The sequence below is a fragment of the Pipistrellus kuhlii genome, unplaced genomic scaffold (assembly GCF_014108245.1).
Source record: "Pipistrellus kuhlii isolate mPipKuh1 unplaced genomic scaffold, mPipKuh1.p scaffold_m20_p_19, whole genome shotgun sequence".
In the NCBI taxonomy this organism is placed as follows: domain Eukaryota; kingdom Metazoa; phylum Chordata; class Mammalia; order Chiroptera; family Vespertilionidae; genus Pipistrellus; species Pipistrellus kuhlii.
Genome location: NW_023425504.1, coordinates 17,501,960 through 17,529,320, shown reverse-complemented (window position 1 = coordinate 17,529,320; position 27,361 = coordinate 17,501,960). Strand labels below are relative to the sequence as shown.

The 27,361-nt window shown below is 38.6% G+C and overlaps 1 protein-coding gene across 1 annotated transcript in view; it reads right to left on the bottom strand.

Annotated features, from left to right (window-relative positions):
* Positions 1-94: 94 nt before the first annotated feature.
* TENM1 (teneurin transmembrane protein 1) overlaps positions 95-27,361 on the bottom strand; it is a 938,436-nt gene continuing 911,169 nt past the window's right edge. The window contains exons 30-35 of the mRNA XM_036443384.2: positions 26,648-26,883; positions 15,373-15,669; positions 9,331-9,718; positions 7,279-8,499; positions 6,108-6,250; positions 95-4,702 (exon numbers count right to left, since the gene is read on the bottom strand). Of these exons, the coding sequence (XP_036299277.1) occupies positions 3,944-4,702; positions 6,108-6,250; positions 7,279-8,499; positions 9,331-9,718; positions 15,373-15,669; positions 26,648-26,883 (3,044 nt within the window). The 3' untranslated portion in view covers positions 95-3,943. The remainder of the gene's footprint in view (positions 4,703-6,107; positions 6,251-7,278; positions 8,500-9,330; positions 9,719-15,372; positions 15,670-26,647; positions 26,884-27,361) is intronic.

The following is a 27,361-nucleotide window of genomic DNA, read 5'->3' as shown; positions in this document are numbered from 1 at the left end:
TTTTGTTGCTGTTTGTTGTTTTCCAGATTTTTTTGTTTTGCTTTTTTGTTTTTTTGTGTTTTTTTTTGTGTTTTTTCTTTCTCCCCCCCCCCCCCTCCCCAGAATAAACAACATTACAGAAGGCTGTGGAAGAGCAGTCAGAATCTAGTATTAGTCAGGTCGGCTATGTGTATGTGAGTTTCTCCAAGAAAACAAGAATATTGCATCCAGTCTGTAGCCTTCCGTTTTCCATAAGCTATAATACACCCCAGTCTCTCCAAGTTTCTTTCAATACTTGATTACTGTACTTTTGCTTCCATTACCACTGAACGTCACTACAATTGCTCTTACAGAAACATATCTTCATAAATGCAAAAACTTTGCCCAGACTCTCTTAGGTTACAGTATTATAGTGGGGCCTGGTCTGGTAAAAAAATAAAAATAAAAATAAATAAATAAATAAATAAATAAACAAATAAATTTAAAGGAACGAAAAGAAAGAAGAAAAATGTAGAAATAACATGGTAGAATGCGTGAAACTGCAACAGTGATGAAAAATAAAAATGTTGTGAAAATTATAATTTACTTTTAGACTCTCTATGTAGTTTAGCATATGAGTTCCAAATTATACATTATTAACTTTTCATACATTTGGCTATGCTGCATATATTATATATATATTTATATAGTCTATATATTATAGATCTTCTAGATAAATTGACAGGGAAAGACACACTTATTTTATACATTATTTTGCTGGGTTAAAAATAAAACATATGCCTATTTATATAGTGAGTATTTTGCTAAAATTTGGGATTTATTTCCCTTTCAGGAGTCATGATTCTAATCAATAATGATTAGAATGACAACTAAAAATAAATGTATCTAAATGTCTGTTAAACTGTGAAATTTTCAGCTCATTTGGATCTCTAGACTATAGTGCAAAAGTAAAAACAAACCAAACCAACAACAAAAAAGCACAAATAAAATGGGCCTAACTAGGAAAAAACACAGGGAATACAACCACAGAGTGTTCCCGGCCTCTAGCCCAGAATGTTCTTCAGAGGAGGGCCCAACTATGGTGCTCTCACTCTAACTGACTGAATGGAGTGTGGCTGTTTAATGTCAGCTGCCAGTCTGTTGGGTGTGAAACATCAACTATTTCTCTTTAAATGCTTTTACTTTCATCAGGAAATGCAAATGAATTGTCCTGTCATTAAACAGAACTACCAGTCAATAAAGGCATTCTTTGTATTCAGCCAAATAAGAAGCAATGTACTCAATACTCAATATCTCCACATTCTTAATAAGAAATGCCAAAATGTTTCTCTTACATTTACTACTCATTTGTGTTAACCTTTTGGGGTTTTTCTCTTTCCTCCAAAAAACTTTGGAAGTGGTAAAGAGAACAGTAATAGTTCAAGGCAGTATGAAAACCACAGCTGTAAGTGATAAAAAGTGCATTTCCTGAATATAATACAAATATAACTTTCAGAAATGAAAGGCACAAACTAAATAAATATGTATTACAAACTAGAAATGCACAGTTCAAGGTAATTACTATTAAGTAAAATCTTCAAATATTTGTTTCTAATGAATATTTTAAGCAGTTTGAAAATGATACACCATCAGTGAATTGCAAAAATTAAAATCACTTAAAATATAAGCAAAATAGACTCTTGGGTTAGTGATCAAATACATCATCACAGTTATGAATGTACTCTATATATAGATCACAAATGATTTTTCCATTAATTTAAAAGAACGCCAGAGGTTCTAGGAACTTAAGGTCCATTTTTAGACTGGTGTGGAGGTATTCAAATTTTCAACAAGTTTTTAAGTCATTTTAGAATCCTATCCTGAATAAATACTGTACCAGTAACACACTGCTGATACAGGGATAAAAACCAATAATATGATTGTAGTCTGGATTAGTAATCTCTTGAGTTGGTGTGTTTCCAACTCAAGAGTTGAGTTCATCATGAATCTTTTCTCTCTCTCACTGTCTTTCGATACATGTGTAAGAATGTGGTAATGCCAACATAAAGGTTTTGAAAATAAAATGTTTAGATAAACCCTCCTCTACAATCTGTGGGTCCTTGTTTTTCCCTCACTCTACTTTGTGCAGTAAGGAGCCAGACTCTTTAAAAACCTTGGCCTGAGCCTGGATTCTGACTTTGCATCTTTTCAAAGACACTGTCATCACAAAGCAAGGCAATGACTACCACACTGCATTTAGGTAGTAGCTGGAAAGAATCCATACTGTAACATTCCATCGTAAATTGTCCTTTAGACACAGCAAGTGTTCAGAATCGGGATGAAAGTGCTAAAGCTGGCTCAGGGGGATTTTCTACAGGCCTCATCACGCTGTCATGCATTTTCATTCGTGGTAACTTGCAATTACACAGCATTTTATAAACTGTCTCTTTGACCCTGGGCACAAATCTCCCAGATCACCAAGGGCTTCTTTTACTACAGGATTCTTAGAGATTGACAAACTGCAGCTGACATTAACACTAATCCTGATCTTTTCCCAACTTTTAAATGATTACAGAAGAAAATCACACTTCCTTCCTGGAAAATAGTTATTTTCCTAGGCAGGAGATATGATTAAAGCAATTTAATGGGCAAAGGCAGAGAACTAAAATAACTAACCATATACATTATTTTGGTAAATAATAGTCTGCTTCTCTATAATTAGTTGAAATGTTTTAGGTTGGAAAAGGTACACTTAATTAAATTTCCTGACTATGGTTGGGAGATGTTCAATACAGAATGGTACATTTAAAAGATAAATATAACTGAGCTGAAACAATGTAGAGCAACTACTGTGATGTTTAGCTTGGTCTCCTCTTTGATATGTTCCTTTCAAGCTTAGTATTCAGTCTAGTTTTTAAAGGTTTTGGCTCTTATGAATTTCTGCAGTAGTAGTGAATGAAATTTATCATCATCCCAGGCATGTATGCCTGCTAAAGCCTCTCTTTCTTTTTGTACCAGAATCATTCTTTGTAGTAAGTCACCTTTCGTGTGCACAAAACCATTGGATTAGTGTATAAATATTGAATCACTAATGTGAAACTATGACCAAAACACACCCTATATATAAATGAAATTCCTACCCAGGTTAATAAAAGCTATGCTTACATGACACCAATATAGCTGGACAATTTAGTAAAACAAAATGTAGTCAAAACAGGTGGCATGGGAGAAGTTACATGGGCCAGCTGCCTTGGTATAACGCACACACAAGCAAATTGTGGCAATTCAGTCTGGGTACCACACCCACAGGGAAGCATGGTAGACAGAACGCAGCCACCACACGCCAAAACACAGCACAACAACATGGCATTTACTTTAACAAGCAGGAAGGAATAATCAGGGAGAAAGGGCAAATGGTTCTCGACTCTAGGAGATTGTGGCTGAGGACATTTCACACTTCTTTGAAGTGTCCTATAGCAGATCTGGAAAATGTGAAAGGGCTGGCAGTCTTTCGAAATGCAAGGTTTAGATAACTATTGCACCACTTTTTCTGCCCACAGTTAAATATGAAACTTCATGTCTCAATAGAGATATAGAACCTTGGGTTCTTTCTGTATATTTGCATATATATATATATATATATATATATATATATATATATATATATACACACACACACACATATATGCATGGCTCGACAAATTTAAAGTGGTGCTTTCTGAAAACCTTCTGTTTTTAACTGTTTCAGTTTTACTTGTGTTATTTTGAATACTGCCACACGAGAACTAAAAATCTCTGTCATTTCTTAAAGAGTTTAAACAAACAATATTAAAATACCATCTTCCGTCACATTGAAAGGCAGTTGGATATGTTTTTCCTCCATATTTACATATACAGAGTTTGGATCTAGAAAACCAATACAATAAACCATTTTATGTTTTAAAAACAGGCAGTCTTTGGTGACGCAAAGGCAGAGATTTTTTTGTTACCTCCTGCCTATTTCACTCTGTCTCATAAAGTGAATATTGTTGGCACTGTCAGAGAGTTCTAAATACTGCTCAACAGACAAAACAAAATACCCATCATAACCTTGTACCCTCCCAGTGCTCAAAAGCTGCTGCTTTTCCCCCTCTGTCCATGCCCGAATACCCTCTTCCCCTTCTTGCAATCTTCTTTGTTCCTTAGTCCAGGCCTGGGCCACAGCGCGCTGTCTGGCGATCTCCAACACGTGATTCTTTTCCTCTTCGACTGTTGTCCCATATCGGATGTTGAAACACAGAGCCCCGTGCTGGAGCTGGATATCTGCAAACCGTCTAGTCCTCCCATTTAACACAGAAGTCATCTGGGACACAGTGACATTGACACCATTCTCTAGAATCCGCCTCCCCCCAGTGTTACCGATGAGCACCAGGTCTTCCTCCAGAGACCCAAGCTTAATGAAGTAGTGAGTGTCCCTCCCTTCTATGGTAAAATGTAGGTTTTCCAGGTAATGAGCATTATTGAGAATGGCAGCAAGCCGCCTGCTATCTTCATTGGCTACTCCTATAATGTCGGCTGTTACTATGCCATCCTTGATGGCAAATTTAATACCTTTTCCAAAAACAGAAGGAACAGAGGCGAACCTTGGTTGCTTCCCTCCTTCAAGGCATCGTCCATCATTGTATCGGGGAGTCATGGGAAGTTGGTCCAAGGAAATGAAATTCCTGAGCTGTTTCTGGAGCTCACACTGAATACCCAAGATAGTCTAGGAAAGAAGAAAGGATAGTGCAAATGTGGAACAGGATTAAACACCTGCCATACGGTTGCTGACTGTGGAAAGCAAAGGCTTGCAATTTGCTGGTTTGTGATTTATAAACAAGCCAAATTTGGAATCTCTTCATCTGAGATTTGGAAAGAAAAGACTAACAGGTGACATGATTATTTGGCATGCATTTCTTGGTATCTTGGTGAGTTAAACATAAGAAAATATGTTCAAACTTGATAGCACAGAAATTCAGAGTTAGAAGGCACTTCCAATAAAGTGGGTCCAGCTCCCCCCAAACAAAGGCATTTCATGTTTGCCAATTTAATTAAAACCAACTAGCTGTTATGACTGTGTATAGAGTAATATGTTCAGCACAGGGTGATATAAAGAGATGCATACGGCATCATTCTTGCTTTCAAGCAGTTATGACTTTATAAATAACAATAGCAAACCAGCAAGAAGTTTGCTGACCTTCTTATGTGAACTTAAAATAAAAACACTTTTTATTATGAAATTTTTCTTACATATGAAGAAACAGAACAGAATAATGAACCTTCAAGCATCCAATAGAAAGCTTCAACAATTTTCAACATTTTGCTAAACTTCTTTAGTACTTTTAATTACAAAAAGCATTTACATATTATATGTATTTACAAAAAAGGAAAAGCCTATAGAACCTATTTAGAATTTCTTTTCCTTTATATTTTTTTACACTTAAATCCCAGGCCTTCCCACACACATTTCAGTTTATGTTAAAGCCATTTTTTTTTTTTTGCTAACACAGAAATTCTTATTTTTTCAATTAAAATAAAAAGTTCCTTCTTGTTTTCACTTGCACTTCATACTCCTGATAAAATCATCTGCTAAAACATGGTTTTGGTATTCACATTTTTCCAGAGATTATCACTGTAATACTATTTTTGCTTCACTGCTTATATATACGTTTTCTTTATCAAAATAATTTAATTCTGTTATTCCCATGCTCTTCGTGCACTTTGCCCTAGATTATTTTGCAGTTGGAAATCTGATGTTTTAATGTCTTTTCATGACCAATTTTCTTTATGTAGACTCTGTACTGTAATTGAACTTGGTAGTCCATTTCAGAATTTTAGAAGTTCAGTTCCTCTTTCCTGTTGTTTGTCTACCCGAGGAGTCCTCAAGTCACATGTTAGTCTTTTCTTTTCCAAGACCTCTAATCCCCTGATACTTTCCCCATGAAAGCTTTTGTTCTACTTTGTCCTTAATCATGATATTTTAGTGAATATTAAAGACAACTCAAAAATAAGTAACCAAATATATGTTAATACCATTTCATAGTGTTGGATGCTCTCCTGTTTTTATTTTTATTTTTATTTATTTTATTTTACTTTTTCAGCTAAGCACAGATGGCAAAAAACATACTAACCTTTCCAGGATCCCACTCTTGAGTTTTAGTCTGAAGCTGTAGAAGCTCATAAGTTAATTCCAAATTTTCTAACTCTGGTTTGGGAAATCCAGGTAATACATTGTGTAACTGGAAACCAAATAGCTCCAACCAACTGCCAATGTCTGCGAGACAAAATTAAAGGGAAAAAAAATTAAAGCCCTTACTTGACTACCTTTGTGGGAAATTTTAAAGATGCCTCTCCTGCCTTCAATATGTTTAGTCAATGGGAAGTTAGGAATAAAACTCCCCCTTATATCACCCACTCTAAAACATATGATCCTATACTGGGAAACATTTTGATTCATGGATAATCACAGATAGGCTCATTTTACTGCATTGAAATTCTTGTTTTTATTTTTAAAAATGTATTTCTTCTTTTTCAGAGAGAGAGAGAGAGAGAGAGAGAGAGAGAGAGAGAGAGAGAGAGAGAGATTTGTTGTTCTGTTTATTTATGCATCCACTGATTGATTCTCATATATGCCCTGAATGGGAATCATGCCCTAAACTTGGTGTATCGGGAAGATGCTCTAACCAACTGAGCTACATGGCGAGGTCCTTTTTTTTTTTGTACTTAAATTATTTAAAAAAATATTTTTATTGATTTCAGAGAGGAAGGAAGAGGGATAGAGAGATAGAAACATAAATAATGAGAGAATCATTGATCAGCTGTCTCCTGCACGCCTCCACCTGGGGATTGAACCCACGAACAGGCATATGCCCTTGGCCAGAATTGAACTTGGGACCCTTCAGTCCACAGGTCAATGCTCTATCCACTGAGCCAAACCAGCTAGGGCATGTACTGAAATTATTAACATGGTAGTGGTATTAAGGCCACATAGATTGTGATGTTAGATTTATTTGATGCAACATATCCTGAATTTTTCTTTTATAAAATTACTTGTATAAGTTTTTAAGCATGAAAACTACAAACAGCTTACAAGGGAAGAAAAGATATACTTCAATGCAAAAGCATCGTGGTTATGAACAGTTTTTCTCACTCTAGAAGTCTAAGGAAGAGAGTGACTTCACAATAACTTGTGGGCTAACTGGCAGGAAGAGGAAGCATGTTTACAAAGGCATTGAGATTATGTGATAAACACCACTGAGTTATCACTTTACTTTATTGTAAAGTTTTACACTGCTTAAATACCTGTGGTATACTTTGCAACATCTTGAATTTTGCCAACTGGGTAGTTATTTTCAAAGGAGTAGAGGTTGAATGGTTTAGGAAGGAGGTTCAACTGTTTCCATATGTGATGATTAGGCGTCGTCCATCTACCAGCAACAACATCATAATCCCTTTGCCCCAGGTGCACTAATTTAGTAAGGAAATCATAGAGTCCTCCATGAAAACCAATGATGACCTGAAAGTCAGGGTAAGTGTCATGATAGATATCTCCATAGGGCGTGTACAATATCTCTTTTATCACCTGACCTCGACTGCTGAACACAGCCAGCGGGGTGCCTGTATTATCACAAGCTACATAATATTCTTCACCACTGCTTAGTTCCATGGCAATAAGGTGACCTTGGAGATCATAATACAGGGATGTAATCTCTGAGCTCGTGTGGTTGTACAAATGTGTAACTCTTATGGGGTTGGCAAGGTCTGCATAGAAGAACTGGAGGTGCTGTCCTAGGCTGGACTTACTGGCAACACGTCGCCCAAGCCCGTCATAGTAATACTGCACACTCCAGCCAGAAGCCTTATTGTAGGCTTTCTGCAGCAGACCATTAGAATTATATTCAAAGATATCATTTCCCCTCTGCCTCAGAAAGCCATCTTCATCCATTTTATACTGAATTTCTCCTAGCCTGGTGATGCGATCCCGGAGGTCATATCGGAGAGGAGTAAGACGAGCACTATTCCCATGGCTTAAAAGGTTGATGTTGCCATTCAGATCATAACTATAACGCCACTGGGTTTTATCATTTACAGAAACAGTTTGAAGTTGCCCATCAGCATCGTATTCATAGAAATATCTTGTTATATTGGCATCTACTCCCACTCTTATATCACATATTACCATACGGCCCATATTATCATATTGAATAGTCATCCAGTAGGCAATTGCCTTTAGGATTTCATATTGGACTTCAATAACTTGACCATTGGCACTGAAGATCTTGGTGTGCTTCATCACTGTAGTAGTTATGACCTGATTTAAGTCATAATTGATCACACTAAATTTTCCAAACTGCTCTGTTCTACCAGAGACATCAACATATCGGTACAGGTCTATGGGCAAAGGGGTTTCATTTATCACGGCTTGCATGCTGGTGACGCGGAAGTTGTTGTAGCTGTAGTCAAACCGAGCATTCACAAGACCTTCTTCACTGAATCGGAAAATCTGGCGTCCAATAAGAGGTCCTGGAGGAATCAAAAATCAATATAATGAGAACAAAGCTAGGTGTTTAATGTTTAGCAATCAGAAAGGTCTAGTGTTATTTTCTTTAGTGTTAATGCTTTTATTTTCAAAATAAAATCATGAGATTAACTTCTGATATCTAATGTCTGGGTATATCATTTCAGAGTATATATTCTCATAGTGTGGTCATCAGATTTGAAAAAAAATTAAAATACTGTATATTATAGAATAACTGAATTAGAGGAACTATAGAAGCAATAACCCATTCACTGGTTGAGATAAGGAAACTGATAGTATAAACATGCTTTCTATTTATAATCACTGACAAAAATACTTTCAATTCATTTAACCTGGGTTAAAAAATCAGATGGTCAGGTTTTGACAAAGTCCAGTATTCAAGGAACTGGATTTGGGCATTTTAGAAACCCCAAGGTTGAAATATAATACAAAATTCTGACTTCTGAAGATAATTTGCCATCAGCTGAGACAGAGGTTATACAGGGCATGAACTAGCTTCAGTGAGACTCATATCTTGCAACTGCATCTTTGGGAAGATTTGGTAGTGAGTAAGAAGCAGGTACAGTTAGATTAGGTACTTAGATCTCAGCTTTCTTGAGAAACGAGAGAAAAAAGAAATACATTGCATGTTTTTAAGGAATCAGCTTCATGCAGCATGTATTTTGAATTGTTAATAGAAGACACTTGGATAGGTAAAATGACAGTTTGTTGGATTCAATGTCTATAGGTTATTGCTTCTATCTCATACTGTGGACAGCAACAATCTCATTAAAAATATGATGTGGTATACACATCACCATCCTTTCACAACAAACCTGTTTGCCTGTATCTGATTGTGCAAATGAAGCCATCGTGCATCAGGTGTATTGTCTTAATCACTCCAGAAGACTCTTCATATGTTAATGTGACTTGAGTGGTGTCATAGAGAATCTCAGATAGCCTTGCTTGCTTGGTATACTTGTATAAAACTCTGCGCCCTGTCCCCACATGCAGGGTCTGTAGCAGTCGGCCATCTCGACTATAGTCTTGGATAAAATAAGTGCTACTGTCCGGTGGGGTATAGATATTCCGGTAGTAGCCCACTGAAAGCATGGTTTGTAAGCTGTGGCGCACCATACTAGGCATGGTGACTGAGAGCAGACAATCCGATTGGTCATACTCAAAGATGTAACGCCGCTGGCTATGTAAGAGAAGCATCACGGACTGAAATGAGACAAAGGCAAAGTAGCATAATATGTACCACTGAGTGGAAGAGATGAAAGGAAATACATATCCAGACATTCAACACAAATTTACCAAGCACTCACGATGTGCCAGACATTGTGGTGGGCCCCAATTGATATAGTAGCGGTCAATAATAATGTCTATCTCATAGAACTTACAGTTTAATGGAGAGAGACAAGTAACCAAGCTATTACAATATAGTGTGAAATGTGTTATGACAGGGGAAGTACAGGGTGCTTTTGGAAGGCAGAGGAAGAGCAATTAATCCAGACTTAAGAGGTCAGGGAAGGTTTCCTGGAGAAACAGATATCTGCCTTGAGACCTAAAGGTTGACTAGGTGAAGGCAGAGAGGTGGGTGGAGTGGAGTAGAGAAAGAGAGTATTCTTGACAGAGGGCACAGTATTGTGCGGGTATGGATAAAAAAGAAAACATGGCTTTTTCAGAGAATGAGAGGAATTTTGTATTGTCAGAGCATGGGTATGCTGGGGCAGAAGTGGTGGTGAATGGCAAGAGATGAGGGCAGTTAGGTAGCCTGGGTCTAGAATTGAGCTTGTTAAACCATGCTAAGGAGTTTGCACTTAAACATGTTGGCTACAGGGAACCACTGGAAGCAAGCTGAAAATCAGGACATTCGCACAGCTGGGAGAAACACTCAAGTTCTTATTCTAGAAAAGTTACCATAGTTTCAATTTGGAGATTAATTTGAGGCAGGTAAATGGAGGGCAGGGTTTGCTGCACATTAAGTTATAGTCACCAAAACATGTCGATTGACTTCATGTACTAGATGTCTTTGTGAAAAGTTGCATAAAATATTATTATTATTGCTTTGCAATTCATGCTTTAAACTGTATTAGGGGAACATGCCATTAAAGTGGACAATCCTCTGATTATATGGGCTCTCTCTCCCTAACCTGATCTGTATTTCAGAAATAGTTATTTGTTGAGGAATATGTAATACTTTGCTTCTATTAGGTATTTCAATGATAATGGCTTATCTTATTTTAATCTTGAATCTAAACATAAAAAGAGCACTGTTTTAGGGAGACATCAACCCCATTACTAATTGAAAAGTATTTAAATCTCATCTTTTAAGAAAAAGAAAAATTGCTCACTCTGGGGAATTCTGATGTAACTCCCCAAGGAAGCTTTACCTCTCCCTTCTTGAGAATTCCCTTATCAAGCAAAAAGACTTAGTTAAGGTTTACTTTCTTAAGCTTCTGTTATGAAAACACAGGTCACTTTTCATCTTCTAAATACAAATTACACATATATATATTTATATGAATTATACCAACACACTAATGTACATCTAAGTCTTTGAAACTACATATCCTCCCTGACCTTCTGAGAATTATTGATTTTGAATCACATGTCAATACTGTGAAGTCCAAGTCAGCATTTATTTGCTCAGTCACTTATCCTTTTTTTTTTCCTAAAATATATTTTTTGATTTTTTACAGAGAGGAAGGGAGAGAGCTAGAGAGCTAGAAACATCGATGAGAGAGAAACATTGACCAGGTGCCTCTTGCACACCCCCTACCGGGGATGTGCCCGCAACCAACATACATGCCCCTGACCGGAATCGAACCTGGGACCTTTCAGTCCGCAGACCGACGCTCTACCACTGAGCCAAACCGGTTTCGGCACTCATCCTTTCTTTTCCATCAAGTACTCCACCAGGGGATACAGAGCTGCAGGTGGAAACCCTGTCACCTCATCACAAATGGACAACCTGCAGCTCTGAAAATCCCTCTGCACTCCTACGTGGACATGAGGACACAAAGGGAGAACTTCCTCCTTGATCAAGCAGAACCTGGGGCAAATTGGCGGGAAACATCTTTAATGACCTATATGCTAAAAGTCAGATTTTCCAACTCATTGCACTCTCTTCTGTCAACTGGCCATATACAAGTAACATCTGCCATCTGTGATGCAGGCCAGAGACAATCACCATATGGCTTCCACATATTATCTAATACCAGCCTGCTGGGGCCATGCCTTTCCCAATAGCTGTATCAACCTTGCCAAACATTGATTGCACATCGCCACTGTGCTCATATCCACACTGCAGTCAACCACTGCCTGACCCTGCTCTAGGTGATGCTGATGCTGTGCTGTCTCTAAAACTCCCTAGTCCATTTTAAAGCTCCCTGTCAATGGCAAGAATGTGGATGACGTGATTAGAAATCTCATGAATGTAACCATTGTGTTGTCAGAATACCATTTAGCTCTCACTTGGCTGCTTTTGCACTTTGGGTGGGCATTATCATGTTTGTTCAAAAAACAATGCTTAGGGGTCCATCCAACGCCCACAGTGCTGCTACAGGATAAAAGGCCATTTATTATTAGTCCAAAAAATAGAGTGGAAGACTTTTTTATTTTGTAAAATTGATTGTGAGGTCCTAAGGAGATTATTGTAAAGAAGAGGAAAGGAACAATCATGCCTGTGTACTTCTTTGAACAATAGAAATGAAATGGTAGAAATTCAAATAACCACCAGATGGCAGTGTGGGGCCACCTGAAAGCTCAAGCCTCAGGCTGCATCTGTCCCTCCAGGCTGCCTTTGAAATTTTCAACCCCAAAAAGGCAATTTTGTGTAAATGTATTAGACTAAAGCATCTTATTAAATTATTATAAAATATATTTAAATGCATCTTAAAAATGAAGTTCTTAAGAATGATTTCAGGAAGCTGAAAGATTTACATTTACTCTAATATAAAATTTTAGCTCCACAAGTATTCTAAATATAATTAACTCAGAGGAGTCTCATAAATCAAGATAGAAAATTAATGATCACACAGAGAAAATTTAAGAAACAATAATTGATTTTTTAATAGAGAAGAGATTATTTAAGCAACTTCAGCTATTACCCAAATAATTATTTTTCTCCTAATGGCTACAAACCATTGTGCATAAAAATGATCCATATAACTTTCACCTATTCTAGAGGAAGTCAAAGAATTTTTAGAAAATTTCTGCACCTTAAGGTGAAATATCTGCTGTTGCTTTTAAAATATATCATGGTATAGGGATGGCAACCAAATTTACAGAGGTAATACCAGAGGTACTTTGAGGTATAAAAAGAAATACACATTTTAAAGTTTGAGAATTTGTACTTTAAAATATACTACAAAAGCCAGCCTCTTTGTCCTTGCTCTGCTCCAGATATAGTGAAAAAATGTGCAAGCAAAGGCCATGTTCAAGAGAGGACTGAAATGAGCATAGGAAGACACAGAACCCCATTACATAATTGAAAAAGTTACATGTAAATAAAATTTTATAAATTCAATATTCTTTCTCCTTTTTTCCCCTAGAATCACAATTTCAAAGATGTTTTAATTTCCTCCCTCTCTTCCTTCCACTCTTTCCAGTGTTAATTTACCTTCAAGTAGCACTAAGTGCTAGCATTTAAGTTCTCAGTCTTAAAATAAATACTATAATGCACTAGTCAAGTAGAAAGCAATATTTTTTTGAATGACAAGATGTGCTAGGTGCATTATATTGTTATTTCATTTAATCATCACATCTATTCGGTGAATTAGTTATCACTGTCAATAACACTGTTAAGATCAATGCCATGGTAAATAATTTTTAGAAAGTAAAGAACCATGTGTTTTGTAGGTTCTGAGTTTTGCATAATGATTTAATTAGAGAACAAGTTAGAAATCAAGAAAGGGACAAAAATAAACTAAAAGGCACAAGTGATTTCATTTGTCTCTCTTGTCAAGAAACTAGTCTTTGGAAGTCACCCGGGCTTTTCTTGATACATTATTTCATGTCAATAAGATCTTATTTCTGTCCACTGCAGACACTGATAGTTTCACATAATTTTCTTTGTTTTGTTTTGAAAGAATTATTGCCAACTAAGTTTCTGCAAAGAGAATTTATGTGAAGTTTGCTTCACATGATTCTTCACTCAAGTAAGTTTGATGAAATAATCAGCTAATTCAGAAAAAAGAAACAATAAAATTGTTTCAGAGGCTAATACTGCATGCAGGGCTGAAATGTAAGTGTTCAATAGGCTCTTTTGTTATTGTATAGATAGCCTGAAAGGAAAGTCTTCTGAGAGCCATATGCAACTGTCCATAGGCAATTAGCACAATAGCCAGACTACAGTGCTAATGAGGTTGGGGTTATGAGTTCAAACCCATGTAGTTTCCCTAAAGAGAGCTAGCTATTGCACCACCCACATGTAGGAAGAAGCAATGCAAACCCATCCTCACTTCTGAAAAAAATAATACAGCCTGTATTCCATAACAGTGGCATCTTTTTTTTTGTATGAAGGTCATCATTATATGTTTTGCTTATGTAAACATACCACCAAATATTTGGATTCAGTCAATTTTGTAAGAGGTTCAGCCCTTTGTGGACATCAGTCATATAATTTTGCCAGTCATTCTTGTTATCGAAATTCAAAAGAGGAAAGCCCCACTCTATAAGATTCAGATGTTCCCAGTGTAGAGAATAAAGATATAATAGATTTCTTCAGCAGAAAAGGATGGGGGATACAGCAGAAAACCCCCTTCTTTATCCTGCATCCCAAGTGGGGCCAGCTTTATCTCCTAGGCATTTCCAACTTGGCAAATCCCCCAGTGACTGACTCTGGGAAATAGTAGAATCATTTATTATAATGACATAGAACCACTGGCACACTTTTGTTTGAAACCCTGGGGGTATATCAAAAAGGCTTGGTGTCGTTGGGTGCAAAAGCAAAATTTTGCCTTGTGAGCTATGAATTCCTATAACTTTTTAAAGAACTTCTAGGGGTCACCTTGTGCTCATTACCCTTGTCTGGTCAAGGGAAAACATTTTTCAATTTTCTCAGAAATTAATTCAAGACTGATAAATTCAGTTGAATGGATAGATTGAGGAAACAAGAGACACTATCTTAGGATATTAGAAATTGAGATGGCAGATAGAGATCAATTTCTGTTATTGTACTCTGCTCCTGATCTGGCTAGAAGATATTTTGCTGTGTGAGGGCTGATGTTTGACAAATGGTTTTGGTGACAGGATTAAAGTCCTTGTCTGTTCCTACCAAACAGAGGCTATGAGCTCCTATCATGGATGCTACTCGAGACTCGCTGTACACAAAGGACTATAACCAATGAGCCCTACTGCCACCATTCCCTCTGACAGTGGATTACTTGTGAAAATTAGTCCTCAAATATATACTACTAAAGTGTCACTGACTATCCTAACACAATTAGAATTCTTCGTCCTCTGTGTAAGAGGTTCTTTTCCAGAGCTAAGATACATTAACACACAATTTTATAATTTTCTACCTATTTTCCTCACTATGGGCTTTCATAATAATAAAGATACATTTTCAACGGCATGACTGAATATGCTCAAATGAGGAGAAAGCTAAGCCATTACGCTGACTTCAATTTGAAGTATGTGGCAGAGTGTGGGGTTAGGGAAAGTTCTCAGTTGCAAAACAGCTTATTTTTATAGAACACACACACACACACACACACACACACACACACACACACTTTTTTTGTGGGACAGAACACCCAAAACAAAGATTTTTCTCTTGCCAGTCCTTACCAAGGTGGGTAATTAGGACCACTTTTGATATTCTCAGTCAGATCTCAGAACTAGTTTATTTTCCCCATATACTTATTTACCTTTTCTAAGTAGGTATAGCTCCAAATTTTCCCATCAGCCCAAGTTCTTGAAATTATTTTTCCACTCTGGTCATATTCCATTTTTTCATTCCACATCCCCCTTTGAATAAACGTCACCAGTCCTGAAGGTGAATATGTGATGTTCACTTCATTATATCTGCTTACAGGAGACCACAGAACAGGTCGTCCAGTTTGGTCATAAAGAATTCGAAGGGTGAATTTCCGATGGTCATCATAGATCTTCCCTGTGCGTGTTATATGATCAAAATCTATGGACAGTAGGTTTCTGTTATGGGCCTACAAAAAAAGAGGTACAAAATTAATTTGAAGCTCTGTCTTGGTTCCCCTTATCTAGCACACACACAACCACAAGTTTTTTCTGATTCTCCAACAATGGAGTGTCTCTGGACTTTGAATCTGAATGACTTTCACTTTTCTCAGATGACACTGATCTTTATTCTCCCATCAGACCATACAATCCTGGAGGAGTGGGCTATATCTTAACTCTTGGCATGAGCTAGATCCTCGATAGAAGCTTGTTGGTCCCCCCGCCCCATTTTAAGCCTCAAAATTACTGACACAATTTTTAATAATTATGCAATCTTACGTGAGTCAGATGCCTACTCAGGATTGGAACTTACTTCTCCCTCTTTACCAGTAATGTGGCTAGAACATACAAGGATGAATTATTTATGTGATTAGAAATCAGAACAAAAAGATATATTGGTCCCTGTAATTTATATAGATTCCCTTCTTAGGCTTCCTTGTTCATTTGGGTTTAGAGGTATATTACTTCTATCATAGGGACATTTAGGTTGCCCCCTAGTGATGGAACCTTAAGCAGCAATATTTTCATGATGGCCACCAGGTAAATGTGTTGGTAGGTCCCCTAGTATTTGCACAGGTGGCACCACTAAAGGAAGTAAAAAATAGAATTTAGTTTTGATACCAAGTCTAGAAATAGTTTTTGGCTTGGTTCTGGTTCTCGGCTTGCTTGACTGCATGCTAGCATTCCTTCTGTGTACCTCAAAACCATGAAGTTGTCCTGAGAAATAGTTGTACTAGAGAAAGCCTGGTGCAAGGGATCTCAGATGGATTCCATGAAGTCAGCATTCAGGGGTGCCTGACTCCTAGGAAATTCAGCTGTGTCCACAAAAGATGACCTAACAACTAACTGAGTTAATGAAAAAGTTTAAAAATTAATGAAGTGGCAACTTTTACTGGGTTTTCAAAGCAACTGGACAACTGACCTGATTTTTTCTACTCTTCAGTTCATAGTGTCAATGTTTGACAGTCCCACTAGTAACTTCTGCTATAGCTGGCTGATCACAACAGAGCTGAAGAAGGCTCTGTGGAAGAGCAGAGCTTTGAAGGAAGGGCAGGTGGAAAACCACGGGGAGGGCTTTTAAAATTTATTTTATTTATTTCAGTTTAGTTCAGTTTTAGTTTTATTGAGTTTTTTTGTTGTTGTTACAACTTATTTTGAAAGAGTAGGACTCACAAAGTTGCAAAAATGGTACGAAGTCACCATGTACCCTTTGCTCAGCTTTCAAGGGACAGATTTCTAATGCAGGTGGAGGAAGTCCAAGGCAAGGAACCAAGGTAAGAATAAGAAAGAAGAGACTTCGAAGTATAAATAGCAGTGGCCTGGAGGTCAGGAGATATTGAACTACAATACTTGTTTGACTGTGCGCCAGTCATGTCTTCTATCATTTCCTTATTTGTGAAATAGGAGTGATAGAGCCACTTCATACCACAGAGTTGTGCTAAGAATAAAATGAGATTACATATATAGGTACCTGGTGAAGTGTAAAAATAGCATTAGGAATTGTTATTTTTAGAATATAATGATTACTTTTCTAATTTTAGTTGGGCTTTTGAATGGGCCCATGTGTCAGATTCCAAGGTGATTGTAGCTTGGTGTACTAGGTTTATAGCTATAGGAATTGTCAACACAATCTCAAACAAAATGTTAAATATCAGGTTATTGAGTTGGGGGGAAAAACCAACATTAAGGTTTGACTATATCATCTATAGTTGAACTAAGTGGACTCACTAGCTATTTAACTAAACTTTATGTTCATTTTTTATGGTTAAATATCTGAAAGCCATGCACCATGTCCCCAGAAAAATGCACATAAGCACATACATGATCATTTGTAATAAAATCTCAAGGGGCCGCTAAAACCCAAACATAAAACCTTGAGAGGTCTCAAGAGTCCAATTTCAAAATCCCAGTTCAGAAAGAATTTAACATTTTTTTAATCTTAAAATTGAGATATAATCATATATAATAAAACCCTAATATGCAAATATACCAAATGGTGGAACAACTGAACAACCAAACAACCAGTCACTATGATGTGTGCTGACCACCAGGGGGTGCATGTGGAACATGGCAGGTGTCAGCAGCAGGCAGCAGAGTGTGGAACATGGTGGGCATCAGCTGTGACAGGATGGTGGAGTAGGTGAGCAGGGGTGCCAGACCAAGGCAGGACACCAGTTGCTGTCAGCAGGGAGAGCCTCTGGTGGTTACTGAAAATTCTTTGCTCCAGCGCACTGGGTCTCACTTAGTGCTCATACCTGCTGCTGGTGCAGGCCTCACCCCCACCCAATGCTCAGTGCTGTTAGCAGGTACAAGTAGCAGCTGCTGGCCCTGATAACCCGTCGGGGTTTCTCTACCTACTCCTGCTCCTGAGGGGCTATCAGGGTGGCAGCCACCTCTTGCACCTGCTGCAGGCACTGGCCCCAATTGCTCCACGCCTTCAGCAGGTACCATTGGGGCCGGCACTGTCAGCATGTGGGAGTGACAGCGGTGGTAGTGGGGCTGCCAGCAGACAGTGGACCGGACCATGGTGGGGGGGCTGGGTATGGATGTGGAGGATGGGCCAAGATCTGCCCTTGTGCCCACTGCAGCCTCGTGGTCTACAGTCCTTTCAAAGTACACGAATTCTTGCACTGGGCTCCTAGTTGATATATAACATTATATTAGCTTTAGGTGTATAACATAATGATTAAATGTTTGTATACATTGCAAAATGATCATAATAATGTCTGATTAACCTTTTTTTTGGTGATGATTTTTTAAGATCTGTTCTCTTAGCAACTTTTAAATACACAATACGGAATTGTTAACTATAGTCACCATGATGTACATTACATCTTCAGGACTTGCATATTTTATAACCAGAATTTTGTACCTTTTAACCCTCTTCATCCATTTGCCCATCCCTGACCCTCCTGACTCCAGCAACTGCCATCTGTTCTCTGTTTTTGTGAGTTCTGTTTTTTGTTTTGTGTTTTATATTCCACAAAAAAAATGAGATCCAGAAAGAGTTTTTAACTTAGTGGCCTGTGTGACTATAAAGCCAACATTCTCATTTAAGATTCTGGTCTTTCCTTGCTCAGTAATCTTGTATAGTTTGCCTTTAAAAATACCTCCTCAATACTCCACCCCCACCACAGATTATAAAAGTAATAGTTTTTTTTCATTGCAGAAAAATGGAAAACTATACAAAGTTTAGGAAATATACAAATGGAAATATACAAAGGAAATAATTACTTATTTTTCCACCTAATGCAAATCACTGCTAATAGTTTGCTGCATTTCATTCAATTTATCCTACTTTTCTTTGCATAATCTGTGTCCATACATTTAAAGAAGACAACTGGGATTATATTTAAAGTTTTATATCCTACTTTTTCAGCTAATGTTTTATCTTGAGCATCTCTTGTGTTATTAAATATTCTTAAAATGTGGATTTTAATAGTTGCATAATATCCTCCTGCACAATAAGCATCTATTTACCCTTTCTCCTATTGTTGGAAATCAGAGATTTTCTTCCATTTTCCTTTTATATCTCATATTTTGTTGAACATTTTTGTAAGTAAATATGTCCTTAGTACACAACCGAAATTACTGGATCAAATGAAAAGAACATATTAAAGACTCTTGATGCAATTTGAGATATTACTTTATAGTGCACAATAGTTGTGCAAATTTATGATATCATTAAGTAGTAGTGGAGGATCTATCTCATACCATCCTTACCAACATCAAGTATTATCATTGTTAGCAAAATTTTCTCAATGTGAGTGGGAAAATGGTATGCTACTGTAGTTTAATTTGTATTTATTTGATAAAAATACAGTGATACAAATAAATACTAGTGAGGTTGAACCCATTTAATATCTATTTGCCACATGTATGTCTTCTATGAATTGTCTGCTCTTGACTTTTGTCCATTTTTCTATTGGGATGTGGCACTTTTAAAACCTCCTGGTTTTACTTTCTTCATCAACCAGCTGGTGCTAATGATATTTGTCCTTAATTTTGAACTTCTGCAAAAATAGAACCTTGTAAATATTCCATGTCATGAATTCTATCCAGAAGACTAGTGATTGGGAATCATGACTCTTTAAACTATCTGTAGCCAAGTGCATAGAGTCACGGGGCATAAATATATAGTAACACACTGTGCCACGTTTAAGGTGATATAGAAGCACGTGTTTTCTTTCTTTTAATATGCAGGCCTTGGAAACCTATATGAGACGAGGTGTTCTTTCTTCAACTACCTTTCCTGTGGTTTTATAGCCACATATCTCCAACTGTAATACCGTTCATTTACAATAGCTGTAAAATATCCATGTACTCTCAGAGACAGTTGTAACAGTTACAATTCATGTTATAATGATAGTTAAAGAGCCAAAGTAACAAGTGATTTCCAGTTCCACTAAATTTGTGGTTTTATTTATCTGACAGATAAAGTTTACAACTGAAGAACACATTTCTAAATAAAGTTATTGCAGCTACACAAGCAAGGATCACTGTTCAAAAACTACTACAAAGCAGGCAGAACCAAACTCTACCTGATGTCCTCACTTGGCCTATTAAGACTTCTACAACCATACTTCTATTTCCGGAGAATGCACCCTGATATTCAGATGTTTCTGAAACACTAGTTTCAAAGTCAGGTTTGGAAGGTAATGTAAAATTTGACGACTAGCTGAAAGGGATGAAGGAATTGAACATGCCACAGAATCATTCTCCTTGCCCTCTGCCCCACAAATTCTCATGTAAGAAGGCTGGGAAGGAGAAGGCTTTTCCAGGGGAGTTATCCCACCCTATTCCTGAGTACTATGTGCCTCCAGCTTCTATTGCATGAATCAGAACTAGGCTGCTTGCCTCTGACTGTTGGGGTCATGAATAAGGCTGAGAATGCTCCACATTCATACAAGCACTTGTTTGTCTGAAAGGCAAGAATAGCCCCTGACCTAAATGTGGGCCATCCATCCTTATTCATCCTTATTTCTACTCTTACTCTTACATCAATCCTTGACCTGGAAAATAGGGGCAAAGAAAGGGTTGAAATTTGGGAATAGCCCCCAGCTAAAACAGGTCTCCTTGGAGAGGTTGCAAATTGGACAAGACCTTTGAATTTGGCAATTAAAAAGCTGTACACTGGGGCAAAAAAGCTAGACTTGATCATTTTTTAAAATAGAAGTATCTATGCTTAAAATATCCCTTGATTTTCTTTACGTTTTTCAGCTTTGCTAAGGAGAAGTAAGGAGAAGGGCTTGCTTTTCATTCATACTTAGACCAGAAAGGAAAAAGGGAAGAAGATGCCCTAGGGATCATGAATTGTGTTGCCAGCAGGAATCAAAGTGCCTGTGAAATGTTGGTACAGGGTGAAACTCCAAAGGAAAGTGTCCTTTGCCTTCCCTCTGAGCCTTTGCTTGCTTTTTCTCAGGAGATTGTGTTTTATTGCTTAAGAAAAAGTCCTTTCAGCCCTTCCAATTTGAGATTCATTCAATTAGTAGGATAAAGATATATTAGGTTGATCTATAGACAACTGCTGATATTTGTCTGTTTTTGGCCTATTTAATTTTCTTTCTGCTAATCTGGTTTTGTGTCAATTTTATTATTGGTACAGACATAAGGACTTAAGAAGGGTAGAGTGAAGAATTCTCCCCCCTCTCCAACATAATACACATAGTAAGACCTCAGTGAATATTAGTTGCTGTAATTAATGATGATGATACTACTGGTAATAGAGATTGCATAGCCCATACCCCTCATTTTATAGATGGGGAAAATGGTGCAAATTATGAGCATACCCATCCTTACTCAAAATCTTACTCATTCTTTTGAAGGGGAGCAGAACTTTCCACCCCAAAATAATCCCTTTGGCACAAGGATTATTTTTGGCTGACTATTTAAGAAACAGCAGACACAGGGAAATCTCTGAAAGTGGAGCGGAAGTGCCCTGATATAGCAAAGATGTTTTCTGAGAATGGAGGGAGGTGCTGGGATCCTCTTGGCTGCCTCCCAAATTCCCCCCATCTGTCAGCCTGAGACCCTGTGTTTCAACTGGGCTTCTTTCCCCTTCCAGAGCTCAGATCAGGTATGAACATTCACATGTTGCATTGAAAAGCCAATTTACTCCAGTCTCAGTTATCTGTGAGCAGAAAAAAAATTGTCAGGATTTTAGATTGGTCTTTGCTTCATTTTGCTTGTAAACACATAATCATATTAGTTATTTTTATGACTTTGTTTTGAAGTGCTATGTCTCCTGAAAAATATCCTATTTAATAAAACCATAATATGCAAAATATACGAACGGCAAAATGACTGGTCACTACGATGTGCACTGACCACCAGGGGGCAGACCCTCAACACAGGAGCTGATCCCTGGTGGTCAATGTGCTCCCACAGGGGGAGCGCCCGCTCAGCCAGAAGCCAGGCTCATGGCTGGTGAGCACAGTGGTGGTGGTCTGAGCCTCTCCTGCCTCCGCTGCAGGAAAGTGGTAGGGAATGAGGGGTCTTGGACTGTGAGAGCCCTGAACTGTGAAAGGAATGGCTGACTGACAGCTTAGGCATAAATCCTCTGAGGGGTCCCGGACTTCGAGAAGGTGCAAACCGGGCTGAGTGCAACCCCCCCAGTGCACAAATTTCATGCACCAGGCCTCTAGTCTAACATAATAATAGAGTAATATGCAAATTAACCATCACTCAGCTACACAAGACACGCCCACAAGCCATGCCCACCAGCCAATCAGAGCAAATTGGTTAATTATGCAAATTAACCAAACAAAGATGGCAAGTTAATTTGCATACACGGAAGGAGGGAGGAGTGAAGACTGAAGACAGCATAGAAGGAAAAGGGAGGGAAAGTAGAAAGTAAGGTGGCTGTGGCTGCTGGAGGGAAAGCACTGGCAGCACATGCGGGGTAGGTTGGGGCGGGGTGCGAGTTGGCGTGCCCCACCCATCCCACCCACCTCACCCTGCCTGCCGCAGGGGGAGAGGTGGGGGGGTGGGAGAGGTGGGGGTTGTGGGAGGGAAGCCCGTCAGAAATCTTGCAGGAATATTCCTGCAACAGGTGCCAAGTATAATACATAAAGGAGACTGCAGTTCTGGAGTTTTGCTGTAACCTCACATCTCAGTTTGCAAAATCTTGTAAAGAGCTCTGGGATCCAATGCTGGGATGTCTCATATAATGGCCTATTATCCACGGACATGGCAAGGTACAATCTGGATAAAGTTCCTAAACCAGTTTGCTTTTGGTGAATGTCCAATTCTTTTACAACTGCCTCTACTGTTACCTGTATTCTAATTTCCCTATTGTCCAGGGAAATGTATTTATGGGGACAGATTGATGCAGCAGATGAGGAGATGTATGAACTGGATGTAAAAGTACTTTGCAAGGAAGATGATTCAAATACAACTCAGGTTGGAGAAAATGGATTTTTAAAATAAATGAAATTTCAGGATATTAATGTGATTTACTTCATTTAATGGAGCTGGCACAGGATGTCCCAGAGGTAACAAATCCCTTGCCTGCTCAGGCTGAGCAGGATATCACATTTCCCAGCAGTTTGACTCCTTTACCTTTGAAGGGGACCCTGACTTTGTATAAAAAACATAACCACCAATCACTGGAGAAAAGCAACTCTTAGAGAGGACTATCCTTTTCTGATGTTTTTCTTTCCAGCTAGAAGGTCTGGGGTGGATGTGATAAGTAGTTTTCTGGAACATTTGATGTTCATCATCTTACCAAGTGAGCCTTTCAATGAACCTGTCATTTTGTGCCTGAATAATTAGTGGTTTATAACCTGTTGTCCAAGCACATTTGCAAATTACAATCACACCTTTCTGTGGTTTTTCAGAGAACCTTCATTTGTCCCAATACAGCTGGGGTTTCTATGTTGTGTGAACATGTGAATCTGGTATTTTGTTTCAAGAGCTCTGGTACCCCAGCATGGCCTCACGGTACAATGGCAGCTTCACCAGGAGAAAGAAATGGTTCAGTCCAAGGTCTCGGGGAACTTGATGGCATCAGAAAGGCTTATGTTTTCCGCGTATGCTTACAATGGGTCACTGCATATTTGGCCCAGAAGAGAGAAAGTTACATCTCAAGTGTCATTGGCTTGTCCCTTGAAAGGGACACCAGAAGTAAAGGGGCACCCTCTCTGAAATAATAAAGTCAGTAAGGAAAGATAATCTGCTCTGTCAAAACTGGATCGACACCTACCTTTTGGGGACATATTTATTCCACTAAATCGGGTATGCTTATTCTAGAGAAACTAAGGCAATGGTATAAACAAAAACAGCAGATGATGGGAAGAGTAGGTACAAATGAATCAGTTAAATAGCTTTTGTCATCCTCTTGCCACCTTCACACATTGCCTGGAGGCTAGCCAGTTGTCCTGCATCACCCAAACTTGCCAGTACATTAGAGCAGATCATTAGAGTCTTTTTGTCAACATTGAAACAAAGCCCCAGGCCCTGCCAAGATGGCGCCACTGAATGGGGCAATGATTTGTCAATGAATTATTTTAAGGAGCATGGCAGCACAGCATGATATAGTGGAAAGACAGTTGTGCTACACGAAGTCCTTCATTTTAGTGCTGACTCTGATCCTTAATAGCTGATTGACTTTGGGCAAATCACTTAACCTCTCTGGGCCTTAGTCTCTGTATCTATAAATTGGGAATAACAACAATTGATGATTGTGGTGATAAAAAAAAATCCTGGTTCTGAATGCATTTTGTAACTCTAAGGCACTAACTATAAGTTAATGATTGTTATTGTTAGATTTCTAGGGGCATGCACAGTAATACCACCTAGCCCAGTGTTTCCCAACCTTCTCTCATGATGAGAATCACCTGGTGGAGTTGTTAAAACACAGATTCCCGGATCCCAACTAAGAAGTGCTAAACTAGAATTTTTGGGAACATATAGGTAAAATTGTATACTTAACTTGTGCTCTAAGACAGATTTTATATACAGAGCACTAAGTTAGGTATGCAATTTTACCTATATGTTCTCAAAAATTCTAGTTTAGCACTTCTTAGTTGGGATTCAGGAATCTGTGTTTTAACAACTCCACCAGGTGATTCTCATCATGAGAGAAGGTTGGGAAACACTGACCTAGCCAATAAGGGTCTCCAGTACTAGGACCAGGAAGTACCCCAGAGATCATGTAGAGGAGAAGGCCCTGAATTTGTTGCCCTTATAAGCCATTCCACAAATCCATTCAACTCTACCACATGTCATCTATAAATGGTATTAACTAAATAACACTTCATTCTATTCCTAACAGTAAAAGGCTCCAAAAAAAACCAAAAAACCAAAAACAAAAACAAAAAACAGTAAAAGGCTCCCAAATGTTTTATAACCATTAGTTCTCAACATTAAGAACAATTTGGGAATATGGTGTGCAAATTACATCTATACACATGGAGGGGCAAAAATAGGGTCGGTTATCTTAGAACACAGAAAATCCCACAGTATAGGATGGACTACCCTAAAGAATAGAAAATGCCAGTCATATAGTGTATGATTTTGTTCACAATGTTTTATTGAGGCACTAAGAGATCACTTATTCAATATTATTTTCTATTTTTGAATCCACGAGGTTGATAAGCCATATGTAGATAATTCTTTTTTCTTCATTTCACAGGTGAAAAAAATAAAGGCATTTCTTAAGTCACTCGTAAAATTGAGTAGCAAGGCCAGGTCATCTAACTTCATCCAGGGGAATGCCATTTCTAGAACCCTAATAGAAACCCTCACTGCTATTCACACAGAGGAATCTGACTATTTGGATTGGTTTCACTTCTCAAGTAAGTGGCATATCCACTAACTATTCTGCTAGAGACCAGTCAATAGAATAAGAACATACAAATTGACTTGTGCATGTAGACAACTTTAGCGCTGTTTCAAAAAACACCTTTGAAGTCTGTGTCTTGGTGTTACCAATGGAATTGGAAAGCGAGCACGGTCATAAATTATCTTGTCCCTAGCAAGCAATGTGACTAGTTTGACTGCTTCTCACTGGAATTGGGTGGTTGTTTATTGTTGCATTTCCACAGTTTAAGGTTACCACATTTTCTCTCTGAGTGATTTTTACTGTGAGTGAAGAAAATGCAAGCAATCCAGTTGTCCCGTGCATGACACAGGTGCTCAAGGCAGGCCTGGCCTCAATAGTGAGTGATTATTTCCCTTAGGCTGGCAGTTGCTTTGGGGCTGATATTGAATGTTACTATATTTGGAAAGTTGGTCACATCATCCTAACATTGGTATTTCAGAAGGGACAGGCAGACAGTTCTGTGTTGTTTGTAGGCGTTATGCTCTGCAGAAAGGCAATTGGGACTGAGAGAGCTCTGGTTAACAGTGGTGAACTGTGCTTGGTAAGGACTCAAAAACTCCCAAATCTTTCATTTTCCCCAGGCAGCTCTCTCTGAGCATAACTCACCCAATCTCAGTATTAGCCCTTTACCCCTTTGGCTCTTCATATGTCTGTATTCATGGCAGTGGTATTCTTCACTGACTTTCTCTTTTATCTTGACTTTGTCCAAATGTCGCCTTGTATCTCTGTGTGTACCTGCCTGATCTTTCCAAATAAAGTATAAACCCCACAAAAATTGGAACTGGGTCAACCTGATGGGCTGATAACAATCTCTAGGGCATGCTGTGAGGGATTCTGGAGAGCCACCTGATGAAACACATTTCTCCACCCAGTCTTTCTTGGTGCCTGAAATTGCTACTATTAAAGCACTTTAGCTGGCTAATGACAAGGAAAGCTCCTATTAGAATGTTAATTTAAGAATCCCAAACCATTATCAGCCATTAGCACCCCCTCTTGAATCAGTACTTCATATAAGTCAGTCACCTACATGGGTTTTGGAGAAAACAGGACTTCAGATTAGGAAGGCTCTGCAGTTTTCAAACATAAAGAGAAAGTTCTATATCTTGTATAAGGTCAAGACTTACCCTCAGTCTCCTTTCAAAAGCTGAAATGTTGCCTTTGTTTTGCTCCTTCCGCTGCCGCCACTCGATGAGGTTTGCATTGTGCTCTCCGGGCAGTGAGATGTTGCATTTGCCCAGAGTGGGGTTGACTGCCCCAGCCAGGATGTGAGGCTCTGAGCTGAGGCTGATCTCCATCCCGCTGGCAAAGGTGACTCGTAGAGAGCCATCTGGACTCACCCGATATGTACTTTGAGTATTTTCTGTAGGCAGAGGAACAAAGGAGGGGGCGGGAGAGGGAGAGGAAAGGGAAGCGGGAAGCATAGGAAGCAGAGGAGAGACAAGCTTAGCTTTAGGAGGCAAGTCTGGGAAGGGATGAGCAGGTGGGACACTGTGGACCCAACTGCCTTCTGGGCTAGACAACCACTCTGACAGGCAGATGTGCCCTCTGTCCATTTGGGTCTTGTTATTTTCACAGCTGGGGTAGTTTGTTCCTTGGATAAAAGACTCCTGCCTAATACTGCAGGCTGTTTTTATTTTTTTCCGGTCTCATTTTTAAAGAATTCCCTCACAAACTCCCTTTCTGACTTGATAGATCGGCCTCTGCAGTTTGATATGCTGGGAGCTAGCATGAGAAGAGTATCAAGTTCAACTTAGCATCCTTATTGCCTGGGGACACCTGCACAGTTGCTGTACCTGACAAAACAACACTGACAAAGGTTGCCACCAATCCCTTTTGAG